The sequence below is a fragment of the Crinia signifera genome, chromosome 2 (genome assembly GCF_055691185.1).
Source record: "Crinia signifera chromosome 2, ASM5569118v1, whole genome shotgun sequence".
NCBI lineage: Eukaryota > Metazoa > Chordata > Amphibia > Anura > Myobatrachidae > Crinia > Crinia signifera.
In genome coordinates, this window is record NC_139218.1 from 152,150,085 (window position 1) to 152,169,860 (window position 19,776).

Consider the following 19,776-nt stretch of genomic DNA (forward strand, 5'->3'; position numbering starts at 1 on the left):
GGATGAATAAAGAGAAACAAAGTGAAATAATTGTCACACATGAGAAAAAACAGGGGTTGTAACACTAGGATACATAACTCAGTACAATGCCTGAACATCTTATATGCAACTTATGGAACCATAACACATGAACGGTACAACTAACTGAGCGTTAGGGAGGGATCGCTGTGTCACCGGACTGGACTCAGAGAAAGGGGTTTGAACGGTAAATTCTTACAAAAATCCCCTTTTCTCTTTCTTCCAGTCCGGTGACACAGCTCACGATGGGACGTTCACGAGCCGGTCCTTTCGGAGGGTACGCTCAGACTGGAAGTTCTCATCACTACCAGTCCGAATGAAGTGTCCTTTGACGCGAACTCATGAAACCTGTAGAATTTAGTAAAGGTGTGAACAGAGGACCAGGTGGCTGCCCTGCACAGCTGCTCTGCCGTAGCCCCATGGTGCACAGCCCACGAGGAGGCAACTGACCTTGTGGTGTGACAGAACAGGCCTACTTGCCTTACAGTAGGCAAAGGCAATAGTTGATCTCAATCAACGAGCAATCGTCTGCTTCGAAGCAAGCCACCCAATCTTATGTATATCATACAACACCAGAAGCAAATCAGATTTGCGAATATCCTTTACCCTATTCACGTAGATTCGCAAGGCGTGAACCACATCCAACTTCTTCAAACTGTCCCTATTACTCGTTATCTCAGGCAGGGAAAAAAACGTGAACAATGTCCCGATTTAAATGAAACGAGGATACTACCTTAGGTAGGAACTTGGGTACTGTTCTGAGCACAGCCCTGTCATTGTGGAAAATCAAAAACGGTGACGTGCAGGACAAGGCACCCAACTCTGACACACACCTAGCTGAGGCAATGGCCAATAAAAAGGCGTTTCAGCCGATCTCAGTGGCTCAAACGGAGGTTTTTGCAACAGAGACAGAACAAGAGACAAATCCAACGGTGCCACCGGCTGCCTGTATGGGGGTTTAATCCTGGTCACACCCTGTAAAAAGGTCTGAACCTCTGGTAACAGAGCAACCCTTTTTTGAAAGAAAATGGATAGTGCAGAAATCTGCACTTTCAAAGACTGTAAGCTAAGTCCATACGAAAGGCCATCCTGTAGAAACTCCAGTAGCCTCGCTATCTTAAACCTAGATGTGTGAACTCTCTGTCATTCACACCACCTGATGTAAATCTTCCAGACCCAATGGTAATTGGCTGCTGACACCAGTTTTCGAGCCCTGAGCATAGTCTGTATAACCGCATCCTATAAGCCCTTCTTTTTTGATAAGGAGGTCTCATAAGCCACGCCGTCAAATTAAGACGAGCTAGTTCCAGGTGTAGGAACGGTCCTTGTCTTAGCAAATCTGGACGAAGAGGTAGTTGCCACTGATGGTGCAATCAGTATGGCTGGTACACTCTGGTTCTTTATTCTCTTCAACACCCTCGAGATCACTGGAAACGGGGGAAATATGTAGACCAGGCTGAAACACCAAGGGATTGTCATGGCATCCACTGCCCAAGCTGACGGGTCCCTCGGCGGGGAGCAAAACCTCAGTACCTGACAGTTGTTTCTTGACGCCATTAGATCTATTTCTGGCAGTCCCCAGTGGTCTACAATCTCTTGGAAAACTTCCTGATGAAGTGACCATTACCCCCCAGCAGATCCACCCTGCTGAGAAAGTCTGCTTCTACATTCCGGATCCCCGGAATGAACACAGCTGACAGTGCCGGCACCTGTACTTCCGCACTCTCTCTTCCATTGCCATCTTGCTGCGAGTTCCTCCCTGATGGTTCAGGTACACCACTGTTGTGGCATTGTCGGATTGAACTCGTAGTGGTTAACCCTGCAGAAACTCTTCTGCTTCACATAAGGCATTCCATACTGCTCTCAGTTCCAGTATGTTGATAGGAAGCCTGGATTCTTCCTTGGACCAAAGACCCTGTAGCCCTAGGTGAAGGACAACAGCACCCCAAGCCCGGAGGCTGGCATCTGTCGTAATGACCAGCCAATCCCAGGAGCAAAGGTAACACCCCAGCTGCAGAGTCTCTATACCTGTCCACCATTCCAGGGATACGCTCAACTCCTGAGACAGAACCAACCGTTCCTGCTTCATAGTCTTTGCATTCTCTGACCAGCACGATAGAATGTTCCACTGAGAACTCCTCTAATGGAATCTGGCAAACTGCAGTGTCTCGAAGGTTGCTACCATTTTGCCCAGCAACCTTACTCCCTGCCACACTGTCGGTGCAGGAGCCTGAAAGATTGTCAGCACCATCTGACGAATCTCCACTGCCTTGGAATGTGGTAAAAACACCGTGTAAAGGTGTGTGTCCAAAATCACTCCAAAAAATTGCAGACTCTGCGTGGGTGTTAAATGCGATTTGGGGAGGTTTAGCACCCAACCCTGATCTTGCAAGAACTGTGTCGCGATACAATTCCTGCCGACTCCGCCTTGAATAAAAGGGTGTCCAGATACGGAATAATAACTATTCCCTTCAGACGGAGAGCTGCAGCCATGACCACTATCACTTTCGTGAATAGTAGTAGTACGTTTATTTATAAGGCGCCGCAAAGTGTCCGCAGCGCCGTACATAGAAAACAAAAAAAAAAAAACTAATTAACTAATGAATAGTCTCGGAGCCGTTGCCGAACCAAACGGCAGAGCTTGAAACTGCCAATGGTTTTCTCCTATTGAAAATCTGAGAAGAGACTGGTGTTCTTTGTAAATGGGCATATGGAGGTACGTATCCTAAATATCCACAGATGCCAGAAACTCTCCCGGCACTATGCTTAAGAGCACAGAACGCAGGGACTCCATGCGAAAATGATCTACCCATAAGTGAACATTTAAAGATTTTACATTTAGAATAGGCCTGAAAGACCCATCTGGTTTGGGGACTAGAAAAATAATTGAATAAAATCTCTTTTTCCTTTCCTCCTGAGGTACCGGAATCACTACTTCCTTTTCCTTGAGAGACAAGGCTGCCCCCAGAAGGGCGGACCTCAGAGCTGCGGTCCGTGGCAAAGTTGTAGGAAGAAATCTCTCTGGTGGGGTGCCCCTGAGATTTATCCGGTAACCTTCGGAAATAATGGAATGGACCCAAGGATCTCTTAAGTGCAGGAGGCGACCCCCCACTCTGATCCCAGAACGGGGAGCCTCCGCCCCGTCATACAGAGGACTTATCATCACCTTTTGCTGCATGCATTTTTTTTAAGGCCCCAAAGCGAGATTTGGAGTTCTTTCCTCTATTGGCCTGAAATCAACCACTTCACTCAATAAAGAAATCATTCCCTCATCAGAAGGGAAACACACAGGGTCCCTGCGACACTTTTTAAAGACACAGTGTGCAGAGTTTTTTCTTCCTCTGAAACATTCAGAGTCTGTTTTACAGCCACAATCAAATCCTCAATGCCTGAAGCTAAGGCTTCAGCTTCATCATTCCTGTCGCAACTCCAATACTCCTCACACACACCATCATCCTCAGAATCTCCCTGTAAGAGGGGTGGTGTAGAAACAGGGTGTCTAAGCACACTATCAGAGGATTTAGTGAACTGCTCCATCACGGTTGTCATTTTATGAACTCCCTGAGCAGTATCTTGCATAGCTTGTAACAAAATGGGTTCCCCCTGAGCTGGGGTAACTGACCCCCCAGAAACCTGAGAAGAGGGGAAATGGCCAGGAGACCCTAACAAGGAGTCCTTCTGCCTATTCAAAGCCTCTGTTAAGGCATTCATAGACCTGCCTAAGGCCTAAAGCTATCTCAGTTCTGGGGGCGCGCGACCCACTGGGAACAGCTTCACAGGATGGTCATAAATTCCCCTGGTCATCTTGTTCACATGTAAATTTTGCTTCACATTTTTTGCAATAATTAAACATATCCAGCGCTTCCTCCTCCATTGCAGCAGAAGTGAACCCTTCAGCCATGCAAATAACACAATGCAAAATGGCAGGCACCGCACAGAGCAATGTATCAGAGTACTTCTCTTATGCTGTTTTCCTGTCAGCGATCAGCGAGGGAAGCGCTTCTCAGAAGAGACCGGAGTCTGTGTAGTAATTCACCTTGTCAGCTCTGCAGCATGGAGAAAAGGCGCCAAAAACAAAGTGCAGGAAGAGACTAGCCTATTTGGCGCTTTCTCCCCCTTCAGCCGCTCTCACTGTTGTCTCTTCTTACCTCCGTGTGTCTCCCTTCATATGGGACACTTGGAGTTGTCCGGCAACGCAGGACTCCTGTAAAAGACTTCAACTCCCTGGCGGGATTTCAGTCTTTAAGCCTTTCCAAGATGGCAGCCACCATCGCGGGAGGTCTGTCCCCCAAGATCCCCTTCTGTAAGGAGCTGGTTAGGACACCCCCGGGGCAAAGGAAAACCTCTATTGATGAGAGGTTAAGCGCTGTGCAGAGGGAGTAAAAATTGTCCCTCTGCGCACAGAGAGCGGACAGGACGCGCTTATGTCAGCCTCTGCTGTGTTCTCAGTGTGTGTGAACTTCAGTATAAAGTAACACACTGGAAAACCTGCTCTAGGCTAGTGAATTAATAAAATACTAAAAATCTAACTATCTTTAGCAAAACTCCAAGGAAAATACTGCAGCTGCAGCGAAGCATAGCATCCACTCCTGTGGGCACCTAAAAGTAACTGAAGCATTGTGGGATGCAGTAGGGAGGAGCCTGCTCCCAAAGACTTTGAAGCTTAGGTGCCTGGCTCCTGCGGACCCCTCCTACATCCCATCGTGAGCTGTGTCACCGGACTGGACGAAAGAGAAAAACCCTTTGGGCCACTGTGTCCAAAGACCATTCCCAGAAACAGGAGCTTCTGGGTAAGCACCAGATGTGACTTCTAATAATTCAGAATCATCGGTGACGGGACAATAGCTGAGTAGTCCGATCTATGCTGACCGAAAGCAGTTCCCTGGACTTCGCTTTTATCAAGAGATCGTCCAGGTACGGAATAATAGTGTTCACTGTAGAATTCTTTTAGGGCAAAGTGTTGACTACCAAGCAGGGCACATTTTTCAATCGGCGGTACTTGTGTATTTTGGCGGCGCCCATCGCATCGCATACCATAACACATACGATGGTATGCGATGCGACGCGATATCGTACGATAGTGCACGATGGCATACAATTTTTAAATTGTATGCCATTGTACATGGCATACGATGCCATACAATGCAATGCGATGCGATTAAACATTGTATAAGCACCCTAATGGGTGCTTATACAATGTTAAGCACCCAAATGGGTGCTTACAATGTTAAATGCACCCCCACGCCACCCCCCACTATAAACGTGTACCCGAAGCGTGGCGAGCGCAGCGAGCCCGTGAGGGGCGGCGGTACGCGTCCTACGACCTTTTCATACCCCCACTATCCACGTCGGCGTGGAGTTGAGAATAGAATAGTGTGGCGAGCGCAGCGAGCCACCGAGCCCGAAGCGTGGCGAGCGCAGCGAGGGGACGCGGATACCTTCACAAGTAAACGCGTCCCCTCGCGGGCTTCACAGGTGTCCGCGTCGCCACGGACACCTGTGAAGCCCGCGAGGGGACGCGTATAACTGTGAAGGTATCCGCGTGCGCTCGCCACGCTTCGGGCTCGGTGGCTCGCCACACTATTCTATTCTCAACTCCACGCCGACGTGGATAGTGGGGGTATGAAAAGGTCGTAGGACGCGTACCGCTGCGCTCGCCACGCTTCGGGTTCACGTTTATAGTGGGGGGGTGGCGTGGGGGTGCATTTAACATTGTAAGCACCCATTTGGGTGCTCAAAAGCACCCTTTAGGGTGCATGGCATGCGATGCGATCTGTTCGTCGTACGACGGACATCGGGGGCGCCGCCAAAATACACAAGTACCCAAAATGCCTCCAGCAGTGACGCCGGTATAATGCCCCCCAGCAGTGACACACATGCAGTGTTTCCCAGTAATACTCACCGCCCCGGCCTGGCCTCTTCTGCTGTGGCCTCCTTATTGAGGGGAGAAGCAGCGATCGCTCTTCTTCCACCAATGGATGACCACCCAGCTGCCATTTTGAAATATGGAGTCAGCTTCTTAATCTGGTAGCCAATTACTGATCCTACCTTCTGGCATTTAAAATCTAGAGAATACCTACAGCCGGCTCAGCCATGCCCTGCAAACTGCTTGGCCGGGTCTCACTGCAACCAGTCAGAGCAGATGCCAGTCCGGCTCTGCTGAGCTGCTCTCAGTAGAGGGGATCGCACTGTGCGGACAAGGTCTCTGAGTGGTGTGTCAGCGCAGTGTGGTGCACTCGAAAGAGCTGACTGCTTATCCACCCTGCCACGCCGCCAATTCCCCCTGCTGAGAGCATCTGTCAACTATTTCAGCTGGCCCAGAAAAGCCACTGCTACCCCGGCTCCCACAGGTCGGATCCTCCCTGGCTGCCAAAGTCCCTGTATCGGGGGATGGCGGGGCAGTGTGCTCACCAAGGGCACAAAATGAATGTGAGCAGGCTAGTTGATGTAAGGGGTGGGCACGGCCACCACATCACTGTTGGGGGTAGGCCCAGCACCTATGGAGATGCTGGGCTTCCATCTCCCAAGCTCTCCCAGCTTGCATTGAGAGTGACACTGCACGGGGTCGGAGGAGATGGACAGGACTGTTTTAGCAGGGCACGGCGCAATTTGACCTTTAGAAATAGGGCCGGGCGCGACCCGGTGCTAAAATAGCCTAGTTGGAACACTAAGTGTCAGCGAGGGAGGGTGTAACCCTGGTGCCACATACAGTACATTTTCTTCTCATGAAGGAGTAGACAATAAACTGATATACATATGTAGCGAAGCTCATCTTTGCAGGGGCTGGCGGTGTATTCGCCACCCGCCAGCCTTAGTAAGGGGACGCGCATGCGTCCCCTTACATCGGAGCTCCCCTCGGGTCCCTGCGACATTCCCGCTTCCTTCCTAACCCCGTCCATCTCCCTAAAGTGGAGACCGACGGGAAACTGGTATGCTCGCACGTCCCAGTCAGATGTAGCGTCTGCTCGACAGTGGGTGTGGTCTGATGAGCCACGGCGCTGGATGAGCGGCGCTACATCTGTACACACTCAAGCACAACAGAACACAGATGGGAGAAAGCAAAAGTCTGCCCCAGCCCAAACCGTGTAGGAGACCCAGAGGGCAAAGAGCCAGCACAGCAGCCAAACAGACCCAGTAGAAATGTAATAGCGCTATCAGTGAAGCATATGCAGCCACTGATAATATATATACAAGTTACACCAAAGCCCTACATGTGCTTTCCAGTGACTCTCCCCCAGTTAACACCTCTGTACCAGTGAAAACCTGCGACTGGAGTGCCTTGAAGGAGCCTCAACACGCTGCATTCTGTTTCTCTGCTGGGTAATAGCGCAGAGAAGCTGCAGTTCCTGCTCTAAAGTAGCTCCTCCCCCTGCAATGGTGCCAGAGCTACTGATATATTTATACTGGCCAAAACTAGCTCATTTATCACTGTAGAACAAATAGCCATATTTCACTAACCGATGTGCACAGGCGTGGTATGGGACCCCAGACGGGGTCTGTATGTTGGGTATGGATCATTAGGTCATTAGCATTATGGTAAACAAGCATTCGGTCAACACAATTAGGTGGACATGCATTAAGGTCGACATGCAGGAAGGTAAATGTGTAAGGTCAACAGGACCATTAAGTCGACTTGGGTAAGGTCGACATTGAAAAAGTCTACTTTTTGTATTATTGACCGGAATGTCAACACCGTTAACATAAACACTAAAGCGTAGCACCACACTCGCTTGCTTCGGGCACGGTGCCTCATAACGCTCGGCACACTATTTTATTCACCCTCCATGCCCTAGTGCAGGCATTACCAACCACGGCCCTCAAGGCACACCAACAGTGCAGGTTTTGTAGATATCCAGGCTTAAGCACAGGTGACTTAATTAGTACCTGAGGGATTCTGATTAAACCACCTGTGCTGAAGCCTCTATCACTAAAACCTGCACTGTTGGTGTGCCTTGAGGGCCGTGGTTGGGAATGCCTGCCCTAGTGGATGGTAGGGCATGAAATACCACTTGTCGACACGTCAACAAGCATCACGTCCCCTCGCATGGCTTGCTATGCTTCAGGCACACTTTTATTCTCTCACCACACCCTAGTGGATGGTAGGGCATGAAATACCGCCTGTCGGCCTTTGTCGTGTTGACATGGACACTGAAACGTACCGCTGCGCTCATCATGCTTCGGGTATGGTGCCTTGCTACGCTCAGCACACTATTTTATTCTCCCACCACGCCCTAGTGGATGGTAGGGCATGAAATACCGCCTGTCGACACATTTTGGCTCAAAAAAACAGTAAAAACCCCATGTCGACCTAATGACCTTGTCAACCTGGTGACCTTCCTGCATGTCGACCTAATGCTTGTCAACCATCATGCTGGTGACCCAATTACTGTATCCCCGTATGTTCACCTGCGCGTAAATGCTGCACTGAAGAACTGGGGAACCCCCCCTAGCGGGGTCCCTGAAATCTGCTCACCACTCTACTGACCTTCAGGCATGTAGGGGTGTGCGGCATGCTGCGGGCATGTGCACACAGGTTCCTTGCCTAGCGGTACACTGACCCTGCCAAAGCTGCGTTCCATCAGCGGGGACCGGAGCAGCAACTAAAGAGGTCGGTATCCATCCTCCCCCTAAGCTCCCGAGTCACAGGCATGCCGTATGCCCAAACAAATAAAACTTTTGAAAGAAAATAAATTGAAGCAAATCCTCTGGAGCTCTTGTGCATCCTCCCCTGAGGGCACATTTTTCTAAACTGGGCAGTGGTAGGGGCACAGGGAAGAGGAGCCAGCACAACCTGTTGGAAGTTTTTTATGTGCACTGGTTCCTTTGGACCACATCTATACCCCATCGTACTAAATGAACCCCAGTATCCCTTATGGATGATAGAGAAAATGTATTTGTATTATTTACAGTAAGACTAGGAAAAACAGAACATTTGACTATGTATCCCCCCCCCCTCTAAAAATGTAACAGTAAATATGGTTTATTTTAACCTGATTTGATGCATCAATGAACTTCACTCCTTTGTAGCTGATGGATAGCGTTATTCTTGGAATTTTTTTCATCTGTTCTGTGGACTTCTGTAGATAGACATGTAACAGACATGTTTAGTAATGTTTGCAAGGAAACAGGATTACCTGAATAATGCTTTATTGTCACATGCTCTAAATCTCACCCTCATTTTGGCACAAGCATCCTGGGTGGACTCTGTCCCACGGAGATCTTTGATTTGCATTGATCCCAAGTACTGGACCAACAAACAAAGGACGGGGCAAATATTCATTACATTAGCAATCCAACTAATTAGATACAATCAATTAAAAAGAACTTCACAAGACATATTATCAATAAAATAAAAAAAATAAGTGTGTTTCCAACCTCACCAAATGCCCATCTTTGTATAACTATGTTTCTGCTGCAACTTGTGCATTTATTGGCTTTATTGACTGAAAAATCACAGTAGTCAATATGTAATTACAATACTTACACTGGCTTCATAACCACATGACTCAAATATCAACTTTTCGGGTTGGTGCTGCCAGTTTTGTAGTGGGGCATAGGCAGTGGCCAGACTTGGGGGTCGTAAAGTTAATCTAGATTCTTCCTGCATAAAACAAAGTGGATAAAATACAGTTGACATAACCATTTCCCATTAAAATATCAACAATTATTTTGGAATCCTCTACAAGAAGAAAACGAAGCTTCAGTTATTTGATTGCTTAAAAAAGAACTTAGTGTTTTCTCCTAGTCAAAATGTACAAGTTTTTATGACACTGGGAAGAGATTTGGTACTTGTGTAGTTTCACGGCGGTAGTTACGTAGTCAGCGCAGCGACCCTGTCAGAATCAGCGCAGTGTTCCCGCGGCCAGCGTAGTCAGTGTCCCTGTCAGTATCAGCACCGAGTTCCCGCCTGTACACGGCTAGCCAGAGCTTACGTAGTTAGCGTAGTAAGTCAGCGCTATTACATTGTGAAGGAACCATTGACCATTTTAACCTGCCTGACATGCCAGGTGTGAATGTGTTCCTGAAACACCCCCACTATGCACGCCAGCCCGAAGCATGGCAAGCATAGCAAGCCCCGCGAGGGGACGAGTTACGCGTCCTCCCGACTTGTTCATACCCCCGTTGGTGAGGGGATGCGGAATACACGGCAAGTAATATGAGTCCCCTCGTGGGGCTCGGTGGCGGGGCAATGGAGGTCTGGATTTGGAGTCACACTCAAAATTAAAGTGGAAACACACACTACAGACTGATCCAACTTAGATTAAATTTCCTTAAAACAAGTCAAAATGAGGCTCAGTAGTGTGTTTGTGGCCTCCAGGTGCCGGTATGACCTCTCTACAATGCCTGGGCATGCTCCTGATGAGGTGGTGGAGGGTCTCCTGAGGGATCTCCTCCCAGACCTGGACTAAAGCATCCGCCAACTCCTGGACAGTCCCTGGTGCAAGTTGGTGGATGGTGCGCAATTGGATTCAGGTCGGGGGAATGGGCGGGCCAGTCCATAGCATCAATGCCTTTGTCTTGAAGGAAGTGCTGACACACTTCAGCTACATGAGGTCTAGCATTGTCTTGCATTAGGAGGAACCTAGGGCCAACCGCGCGCATATGGTCTCACAAGGGATCTGAGAATCTCATCTCTGTACCTAATGGCAGTCAGGCTATCTCTGGCGAGCACATGGAGGGCTGTGCGGCCCCCCAAAGAAATGCCACCCCACACCATTACTGACCCACTGCCAAACTGGTCGGCCCCTCATACCACCCTCATGGAGTCTGTTTCTGATCGTTTGAGTACACACATGCACATTTGTGGCCTGCTGGAGGCCATTTTGCAGAGATCTGGCAATGTTCCTCCTTGCACAAAGACGAAGGTAGCAGGTCCTACTGCTGGGTTGTTGCCCTCCTACACGTCTCCTGATGTACTGGCCTGTCTCCTGGTAGCGCCTCCCTGCTCTGGACACTACGCTGACAGACACAGCAAACCTTCTTGCCACAGCTTGCATTGATGTGCCATCCTGGATGCAAAAGTTATTGTCACTCAGTGTTGCTTCCTAAGTGGACAGTTTGATTTCACAGAAGTGTGATTGACTTGGAGTTACAATGTGTTATTTAGATGTTCCCTTAATTTTTTTCGGGGCTCCAAACTGCCCCTTTGTCAAGGTTTTGTTTGTACACCTTGACAAAGGGGCAGTTTGGAGCCCCGAAACGTTGGAGCAATAAAAAACCACTCTTGACTTTTTGCAAATCCTGTTGAGTGCCGCTGCTTGCTAGCCACAGTTCTCTACACCTACCTCCCGGAGGGCACCCAGGTCGTTGTCGGACAAGAGGTTGAGTGCCGGACTGACAGTGACTCATATATATATATTTATATATATCGATAGATAGATAGATAGAGATAGAGATAGAGAGAGAGAGAGAGAGAGAGAGAGAGAGAGGTATGTATGTATATATATATATATATATATATATATATACATACATATATATACATACATACACACACACTTACTATATATCTATATGTATTTCTATATCTATATAGGCTCTGTAGCACCAAATGTTGGAAATAGGAGGCACAACCAACTTCCCAACATAGAAGCAAAAATAATGCCAAACCTTTTAACGTGGTTGGGAATAGATCAGGAAAGGGAATATGTAACAACATAATCTATACTCTGTATAATTCATAACCTGTGACACAGATCTTATGTTAGGGGTGTTCTTTCGGTTTTGAACGTGTTAAGATGTAAAAAAATAAAGGCTATCACAAAAAAGACACTAATCTAACTGAGCCTTAAACCAATTAAAAAGTGAGGAAAACACAAAACGGTCATACTACAGGGCTTGCAATGAAATTATTTTAAAATAATTTGAAGAAAGGCATAAAGACGCAACCTCCTTAGCAGATGCTAGACGTCTGCGATGCTCTCTGCTTTCTGTTGATTCTATCCTAGTTCTTCCTGAATCCATTCCTACATCTTCATCTCCTAATGGAATTGATGGCATAGACCGGGGGAGGACATCATGAATACACTGTATGAATAAAAATTATAAAGACATTTCAGCTCAATGAAAATAAATGATGGGGAAAGGACGGGTAGGGAATTTGTCTGCACACTCTTAATGGGTCGTCAGTATTTTTGTTTCTGGACCCGTGTTGCCCGCTATTTTTCGTTCACTTGCGGGGGTGCCACTCAGGGTAACTAGAATGTACAGAAAACTGTGGTAGCACAAAGAGTTGTGCCAGAAAGAGGTTACGCTGTTTGAGTACACACAGTATTTATTATATTTTTTACTGTATTGTAATCATGAGTACAAGGTAAAATTGAACTTTTAATAAACTTGCTTTTAAAAAGATTTCCCCTTTGTTTTTATTCTTTTATGTTCTTAGGAACAGAAGAGGATTAGTTTTTCTAGGTGAAATATAGAATTAAAATCATATACATTTAGACATGGTGCACCATGTCTAAATGTATATGATTTTAATTCTATATTTCACCTAGAAAAACTAATCCTCTTCTGTTCCTAAGAACATAAAAGAATAAAAACAAAGGGGAAATCTTTTTAAAAGCAAGTTTATTAAAAGTTAAATTTTACCTTGTACTCATGATTACAATACAGTAAAAAATATTATAAATACTGTGTGCACTCAAACAGCGTAACCTCTTTCTGGCACAACTCTTTGTGCTACCACAGTTTTCAGCTCAATGGAAATGAAAGAAACCATTTTTATATAGTGCTGAATCTTATACTGCTGTGATAACATCAGGAAATACATCACCATCACCATAGGGCAGAGGTGGGCAAGAAGCTGTTGATGAACTACACATCCCAGCACGTCTTGCCTTTGTTTTGCTATTTGGCCATGAAGGGTATACTGGGATGTTAGTCCATGAACAGCTGGAGGGCCGCTTATTGCCCACCCCTGCCATAGGGCTTTCAATGTTTTACCAGTTCTAAGACTTAGATTTAACAATTCTGAATGTTTCCAGAAAGATTATTTAACTTATACATACTCTGAGTGGACTTCCAGAAAGAAATCCTTTGGCATCTACAACAGTCATGACATTATTTTCTATGCAATAGTTTTATTATGAAATCATCTTTTTATATTTGTGAATAAAAAAGTGATTTCAAATGATTTCATAGGGTTTATGGTTCACCTTTTAAAATATATATGCACTTTACATTTTGTCCAGAAAAGATAGTCAATGTATGTAGTGAGAAACAGACATCATTCTAGCTTACTGGTTGTGGTTCCTTGCAGCAATAATGTATGCATGTATTTACTATATATGAGCATGGCAACTCACTCGTAGCTGTGAGAATCGAGGAGGTTTTTGGGGAGGATCCTCACTTGGTCTCTCTGCCAGTGATGCCAAGATCCTTTTTCTGTGGCCCAATAAATTCACTTTCAATACCTAAATAAATAAATAAATAAATAAAAAGTAGTGAAACAGAGGGTGAAAAACAATTAAAATGATCTAATGAATTTGAAACATTAACTTACATTGACAATCTCAAGTTCCCATAGACTGCGAAGTGTTTCCATAGAGGTATAGCCACTACTTAAAAAGCTGGAAGCATACTGCTGAAGGGAAAGGGCACGCAACCACGACGTTACTGACAGATCCCATGAAAGTGGGAATAGCTAGAAAGTAAAAAAAAATAAAAAAATACAAGTACAGTCAATATGTATGGCAAAAATCTTAAGATCCATTACACATTCTGTTATGTTCCAATTCTGATACAATGATTAACATTACAAGCCTTGTGTAGCTTCCCATAAGTAGGGGAAGGATTCTTTGTCCAGGTTAAAATGACTGTTAATGATTACTTAATGACAAAGATTCATTCTTAAGACTGGAAAAAAACGTGAGCCCTTTCATAAATAACTGTAAGAAAGGTTCAATGAAACTTTGGAAATGAAATACATGTTTTTCAGTGAAACCTGTATTTTTAAAATCAGGTTGGGATCGTTTGGTCTACAGCAAGTTGGTCGACAAGGGTCAAGGTCGACAAGGGTTTAGTTTGACAGGTCAATAGGTCAACAGTCAAAGGGTAGACATGGGGTTTTTCAATGTTTTTGACCCAAATGTCAACACAGTCGACATGGACACAGTTTCCAGGGCACCACATTCCCTTGCATCGCTCGTGGATGGAAGGGCATGAAATATCAGATATCGGCACATGTCGGCTCAAAGAACAGTGAAAAACCTCATGAAGACCTAAACCCATGTCGACCTAACGGTGCCATCATCAAAGCTCTCTCCTTTGCCCATGGATGATCTAATCCTGCCCAGTCTGACCCAGCTGTTAAGGTAGGTGGAACTCACAGTGAATGCATGCTGGTGGTGCCCAGGGTGGAGCTAATGATGAGACCGGAAGTGCAGCTGTGGTAGCTTATGGCGGCAGGGATGCGCAGTGAGGGTGATGCTGGATGGGGGTAAGGGCTAGGGTATATGTATGTGTGTCTTTTAAGTGTTTCATTGGCTGTATGTGGTTCTGAGGATGGGAGCAAGCTCCCAGAAGTACTTAACCCACAATACAGAGTGAATTTTGTTTATATTAAACAGTCTCCGAGTGCTGTCTTTTTTGGAGATTTGTTGTCACTAATATATTATTCAGCATTTCGAAACCTAAAAAGGACATACAATTTGGAAAAGTGTGTATACACAAGTTCACTGACATAAAAACCTTTATTACCGGAAGAACATTGATTACACATCTGTGTCCATTAATAATATTTTGATCCACCTCTCATAGAAATAATGATTCAAAGATTATAATCAGTTGTTTATTCAGTATTTTCAGATTTATATTGTGTTGCACATGATAGTACCAGCATATACAAAATCTGTGTATATATTTTTTTTAAGAACATACCTATGTGAGAATACATTTCTAGGATTATAAACATGAAATCAACAGTAAGTAATCAAAAATAAATAAAATAATTTTAAACTGACTCAATTTAGGTTTCATTATTTTTTTCAGATAGAAACCTAAAGTTTACCATTATTTCAGGGAATAAGATATTAAGTGAAGTGTAATTACACACACAAAAGTATGGTGTAATGGTCATCATACAATTTTTCGGCTGCGGTACATATCGCAACAAGTATGAGCCATTATTTAATTGACTACACACACAATTTACTAACAATTCCTACATGGACAATGCTTTCTATAAAGCACTGTCCCTGTGAAATACTTGTCGACACATTGGCAAAGTCTGTCATATTTCAGCAAGACTCCTTTGCAGTGATGACACAGCACCATGTGCATCTCCTCAGTGCTGGACAAAGACTGCCGGAGAGATATAATAACAGCCTTCACCTCTGGCAATGCCTCCATAGGCATAAAGCGACTGACACCATCAGAGCCAGATATTGGTAACCTTTGGGACCAAGCTCCAAATATGTACCAAGCTCTGAAAAGGGAACCTAAGAATCAGACTCAGTACCAATTCACAATGATGTGGATGGCAACTGGCTCAGTGCACGGTTTGCTTTGCTGTCCCACATGGAACCAATTTTGATTGTGGTGTGGAGTTTTTACTTTCTTTCCATGTTTTTGTGTTTCCTCTTGGTCCTTCCCAAAGTCCAAAAATATACTCAAGCAAGGACTGGGTGGGGTGATAATACTAATGCAGTTTATTAATGAGCGCTGCTGCTATTTGTATTGTGTACTTATTATTATTGCTTGCCTTATCTGGTATAAAGTTCCAAGCAAGTGGGGTGAGACTGCGGCCTTCAAACAAGCTTTCCAAGACTTGTTGGTTGTGAACGTGGCAGAGCGAGGTGTTGCCCTGACTCAGGAGTACCTAGGTCAGGTAAACAAGGAAAAAGACTTCCAAGACCTTATTTTGGTTGCCTAATACACATGACAAGTGAAAAAAAAACCACACCATATTGTGGCTCAAACATATTCGCTTTAAATTGTAATATTTTATTGTTCTAGTATGAATATGTACTTCAACCCTTGTCCTTTATGTTATAAAATATATTTTGAGATGGCTAATACCCCAAACTTCAGACAGTTTGTATTTTTCAAAAGTAATAAAATCCTTGAGAATTTAGGCAATTTTCTTGTTATTTTTAAGCATCTTAAGGCACGGGTTAGAGTTGATCGATTAAATTCATATTTTGCATAGGCTCCCGGAATAGCAAAATGATAAAAAAAATGTTGAAGGTGTATCACATCGTACCTTCAAACTTCAAATCCAAATAAGGGACACTTTAAGGGTGAGGGAGGGGCTAAGATAAGGAACCTTATTAAAAGCAGTATTCTATTCTTGCACTGTCCTGTATGTTTAGCATATGGAGCGGTGACCACCAGAGCCAGACCAATCCAGCACCGTCGGTAGCCTCCACACTCTCGGCGTCAGAGGCGGTCATTGAGGAGCCCAGGTGCAAAGATATAATTTTTGCCCCCTTACTCCACCCAACCCAAATTCACAATATGAAACACAGCAGTGGGTGACAGGGAGAGGCAGTGGGCGACAGGGAGAGGCAGTGGACCCAGACGAATCGGGCTGAGAAATTGGCCCAAATTAGATGTGTTTGACATGTGTTGGAGAGACCGGACGGGCTGCACATTAAATCTATCAGACTGGACCTATCAGTGGCACCCACTATGTGTCGGTTCGATCTGTGTGGTGTGTGCCAGCTGTGTGCAGCAGCTTTGTCCGTGGGGCTGACAGCAGCAGCTAGGAGATTGGAGCAGTATTTGCTGGACAGCGAGTGCAGGAAGCGCTGCTGTATTTGAAAAAATATATTGAAAAAACTGACTGGAACACTGATTGGCTGAAAGAATTCAATCTGCGTTCAGCCAGTCTTTTCAAAATAGCCGCTGCTGCCTGCCCCTCGCCGAACGGACCCCGCTGCCTGGACCCCATTGCCCACCTCCCGCTGCAGCTCCCCAGGGGACATTACATTTGATTTATTGCACGTAAAAATAGCACATTAAGTGCCAAATCGTAAGGGAGCTTCCCGGAGAGCTGCCAGGGCGCTCTCAAGTGCAAACTGGTCTGACTTGTCCATAAGACAAGTCGGACTAGTGTATGGGGGGCCTTTAGAATCTAAGCTATCCAGGCTATATTCCCATGGTAATTGTGACACTTAGTCGAAGACAAAGAAATAAGGGTACTAACAGACAAATTATGCAATAAGAGGGTCCTTCTTATATGTGTACAATCGTTCAGGTTACACATATTCCTTTTGGCTCAGTCAGATAGCAACAGGAAAAAAAAATGTTTATTTGGACTAATCAGTTCTATTAGGAATTTTTAGCATAGCCACCTTGCTATTTACCTTTGGTAAGGAATGGGCAGCCTGCAGAAGTTGGCGGCGATGCTGCATGTCCAGGATTCCGATATCTAACAGGTCCTGATCCTCCAGTATATTTTCCGTCTGCAGGAAATAAAGCATAAAAAAAAATACCATACATTTAAAGAACAAGAGAAAGAGAGCGAACTAGAATGAAATAAATGGATCTACAGAGCTCAAAAAATAAATAAGAAAGAGAGAGACAATATGGCGTCATTAGGAAGAGAGAGAAGTGGGGCTATCTGAAATGAAAAGAGTTGTTTTTAGGGTACTTGTTTCCTAGCACCGCGCCCATCGCATCGCATACGGCATACGATGGTATGCGATGCGATGTTAGCCGATGTTATACAATTTTAAATTGTATACCATTGTATGGCATATACAATGGTATACGATTTTAAATTGTATAAGCACCCTAATGGGTGTTTTCAATGTTAAATGTGCCCCCTATAAGATAAATAATTGTATAAGCACCGTAATAGGTGCTTACAATGTTAAAAGCAACCCCACGCCACCCGTACTATCAACGCCAACCCGAAGCGTGGCGTTGATAATACCCCCACCATGCACGTCGGTGTGGAGTTGATTTTGGATAGTGTGGCGAGTGCAGCGAGACACTGAGCCCGAAGCGTGGCGAGCGCAGCGACCCTCGCGAGGGGAGGCGGAATACATGTATAGTAATACGTGTCTCCTCACCACGCCTCGGTGGCTCGCCACACTATATAAATCAACTCCATGCCGACGTGGATAGTGGGGGTATGAAAAGGTCGGAGGACGCGTACCGCCGCCCCTCGGTGTTGGTTGGTGTTGATAGTGGCGGTGGCGTGGGGGTGCATTTAGCATTGTAAGCACCTATTAAGGCGCTTATACAATTAAAAATCCTAAAGGGGGACCATTTAACATTGAAAAAACCCATTAAGGTGCTTATACAATTATTTATCTTATAGGGGGCACATTTAACATTGAAAACACCCATTAGGGTGCTTATACAATTTAAAATCGCATCGCATTGCATTGTATGCCATATACAATTTTAAATTGAATACAATGCCATACGACTGAGTATCGTGGGCGCCGTGCTAGAAAACAAGTACCGTTTTTAGTAGCACAGGCATTCCCAAACCTCGCTCCTCAGGCACACTTGCTGAGTAGACACTTAAGATGCAGACACAGGCATTTTTTTCAATTATATGCATGATAACGACTAGTCACAGCAACATTTTTGTGCATATTTTCTAGTTAGTACACACAATAGAATTAAAGATTTCCGCTCCTTTGGGTCATTAAGGACCCCTACTGCAGCTCAATCCTGACTATCTCTTTAACAACAGAATGCTCCTGGAGGTGGCCAATGAATATATCTTTGACCATATATTTTGAGAAATCTTTTAAAGGGATAGTTTGGCAGGAAGTTAAAAGGAAATCATGAGTGACATTGTATCATTTGCATGTCGTCTAGTATGTACCCAGCTTTATAATATATATCTGAAGCAGGTGCAGAACTACAGTAGTCTATGGAGTCAGTTGCCGCTGGGCTCTAGCCTTGAAGGAGGCATCTTTTTCCATTGTCCCAGGCAGTTTCCAGCCCAGGTCCCCATTGGTGACTGCAGGCAGACTTCGGGTCTCATTATTAGCCACAGCCAGCCTGGTGCACAGTGCAAGCTCTTGGGGCACTGGGGATGTGTGACTAAATAGGTCATCCTTTATAGCCAGAAAAGATGTAGGTTGCAGTGTCACAGAAGTAGATGGAGCTACCCAGAATGGAGTTCAACAATGTTTTAGGCATTGTAACATGTATATAGGAAGGATGGACTTGGCAAAGCAGCCAAAAGTAACATCTGTAAGGTATGAGGGACCTTAAATGTCTGTGTGCCTCTGTGCACCTGTCTCTGCATCTGTCTCTCTCTAAATATGTGCCCATCTCCCTGTGTCCCTTCACTTCCTTGTAACTATGTACATTGGCCCTTATTCAGATGTAACATGTACAGTATAGAGAGAGTTAGATTTGTATGCGATATTTTGTTTCTGTGCAGGGTATATACTGGCTGCATTATTTTGACACTACAATTTATATTTCAACACACCCCAACCAAATGTAACTCTCTCTGCACCTGTTACATCTGCCACAGCTGCAGTGCACATGGTTTTGCCCATTTAGAGAACAAATTTGTACTGCGATCAGCTCTGAATAAGGGCCATTATGTGTGTCCTTGTCCCTCTGTGACCATGTAACTAAACATGTCCATATATTTATTTATTTATCTGTAACTATATTATCTGTAATTATATGTGTAAGTTTAATTATATATGTGTCTGTGTCCCCCTATTTCCCTGTGTCTGTGCCCAGCAGACAAGGGTGGGGCGGTGGTGGTACAAAACTGGTCCGACTACCATTCTGAGATACAACGCCAGCTGGCCGACATCAATACATACC

At 45.1% G+C, this 19,776-nt stretch overlaps 1 protein-coding gene across 5 annotated transcripts in view; it reads right to left on the reverse strand.

Moving 5' to 3' along the window:
• The window catches only part of ANKS1A (ankyrin repeat and sterile alpha motif domain containing 1A), a 145,849-nt gene that overhangs the window by 17,859 nt on the left and 108,214 nt on the right, over positions 1-19,776 (reverse strand). For all 5 annotated transcript variants that reach the window (XR_014470387.1, XR_014470385.1, XR_014470388.1 and 2 more), the window contains 7 exons: positions 17,328-17,426; positions 13,523-13,663; positions 13,326-13,433; positions 11,908-12,045; positions 9,503-9,619; positions 9,191-9,262; positions 9,009-9,095 (listed from right to left, as the gene is read on the reverse strand). Coding sequence is in view for 1 of the 5 variants with exons in the window: in XM_083173136.1 (XP_083029262.1) it covers positions 9,009-9,095; positions 9,191-9,262; positions 9,503-9,619; positions 11,908-12,045; positions 13,326-13,433; positions 13,523-13,663; positions 17,328-17,426 (762 nt within the window). In the remaining 4 variants the exon portion in view is untranslated. The remainder of the gene's footprint in view (positions 1-9,008; positions 9,096-9,190; positions 9,263-9,502; positions 9,620-11,907; positions 12,046-13,325; positions 13,434-13,522; positions 13,664-17,327; positions 17,427-19,776) is intronic.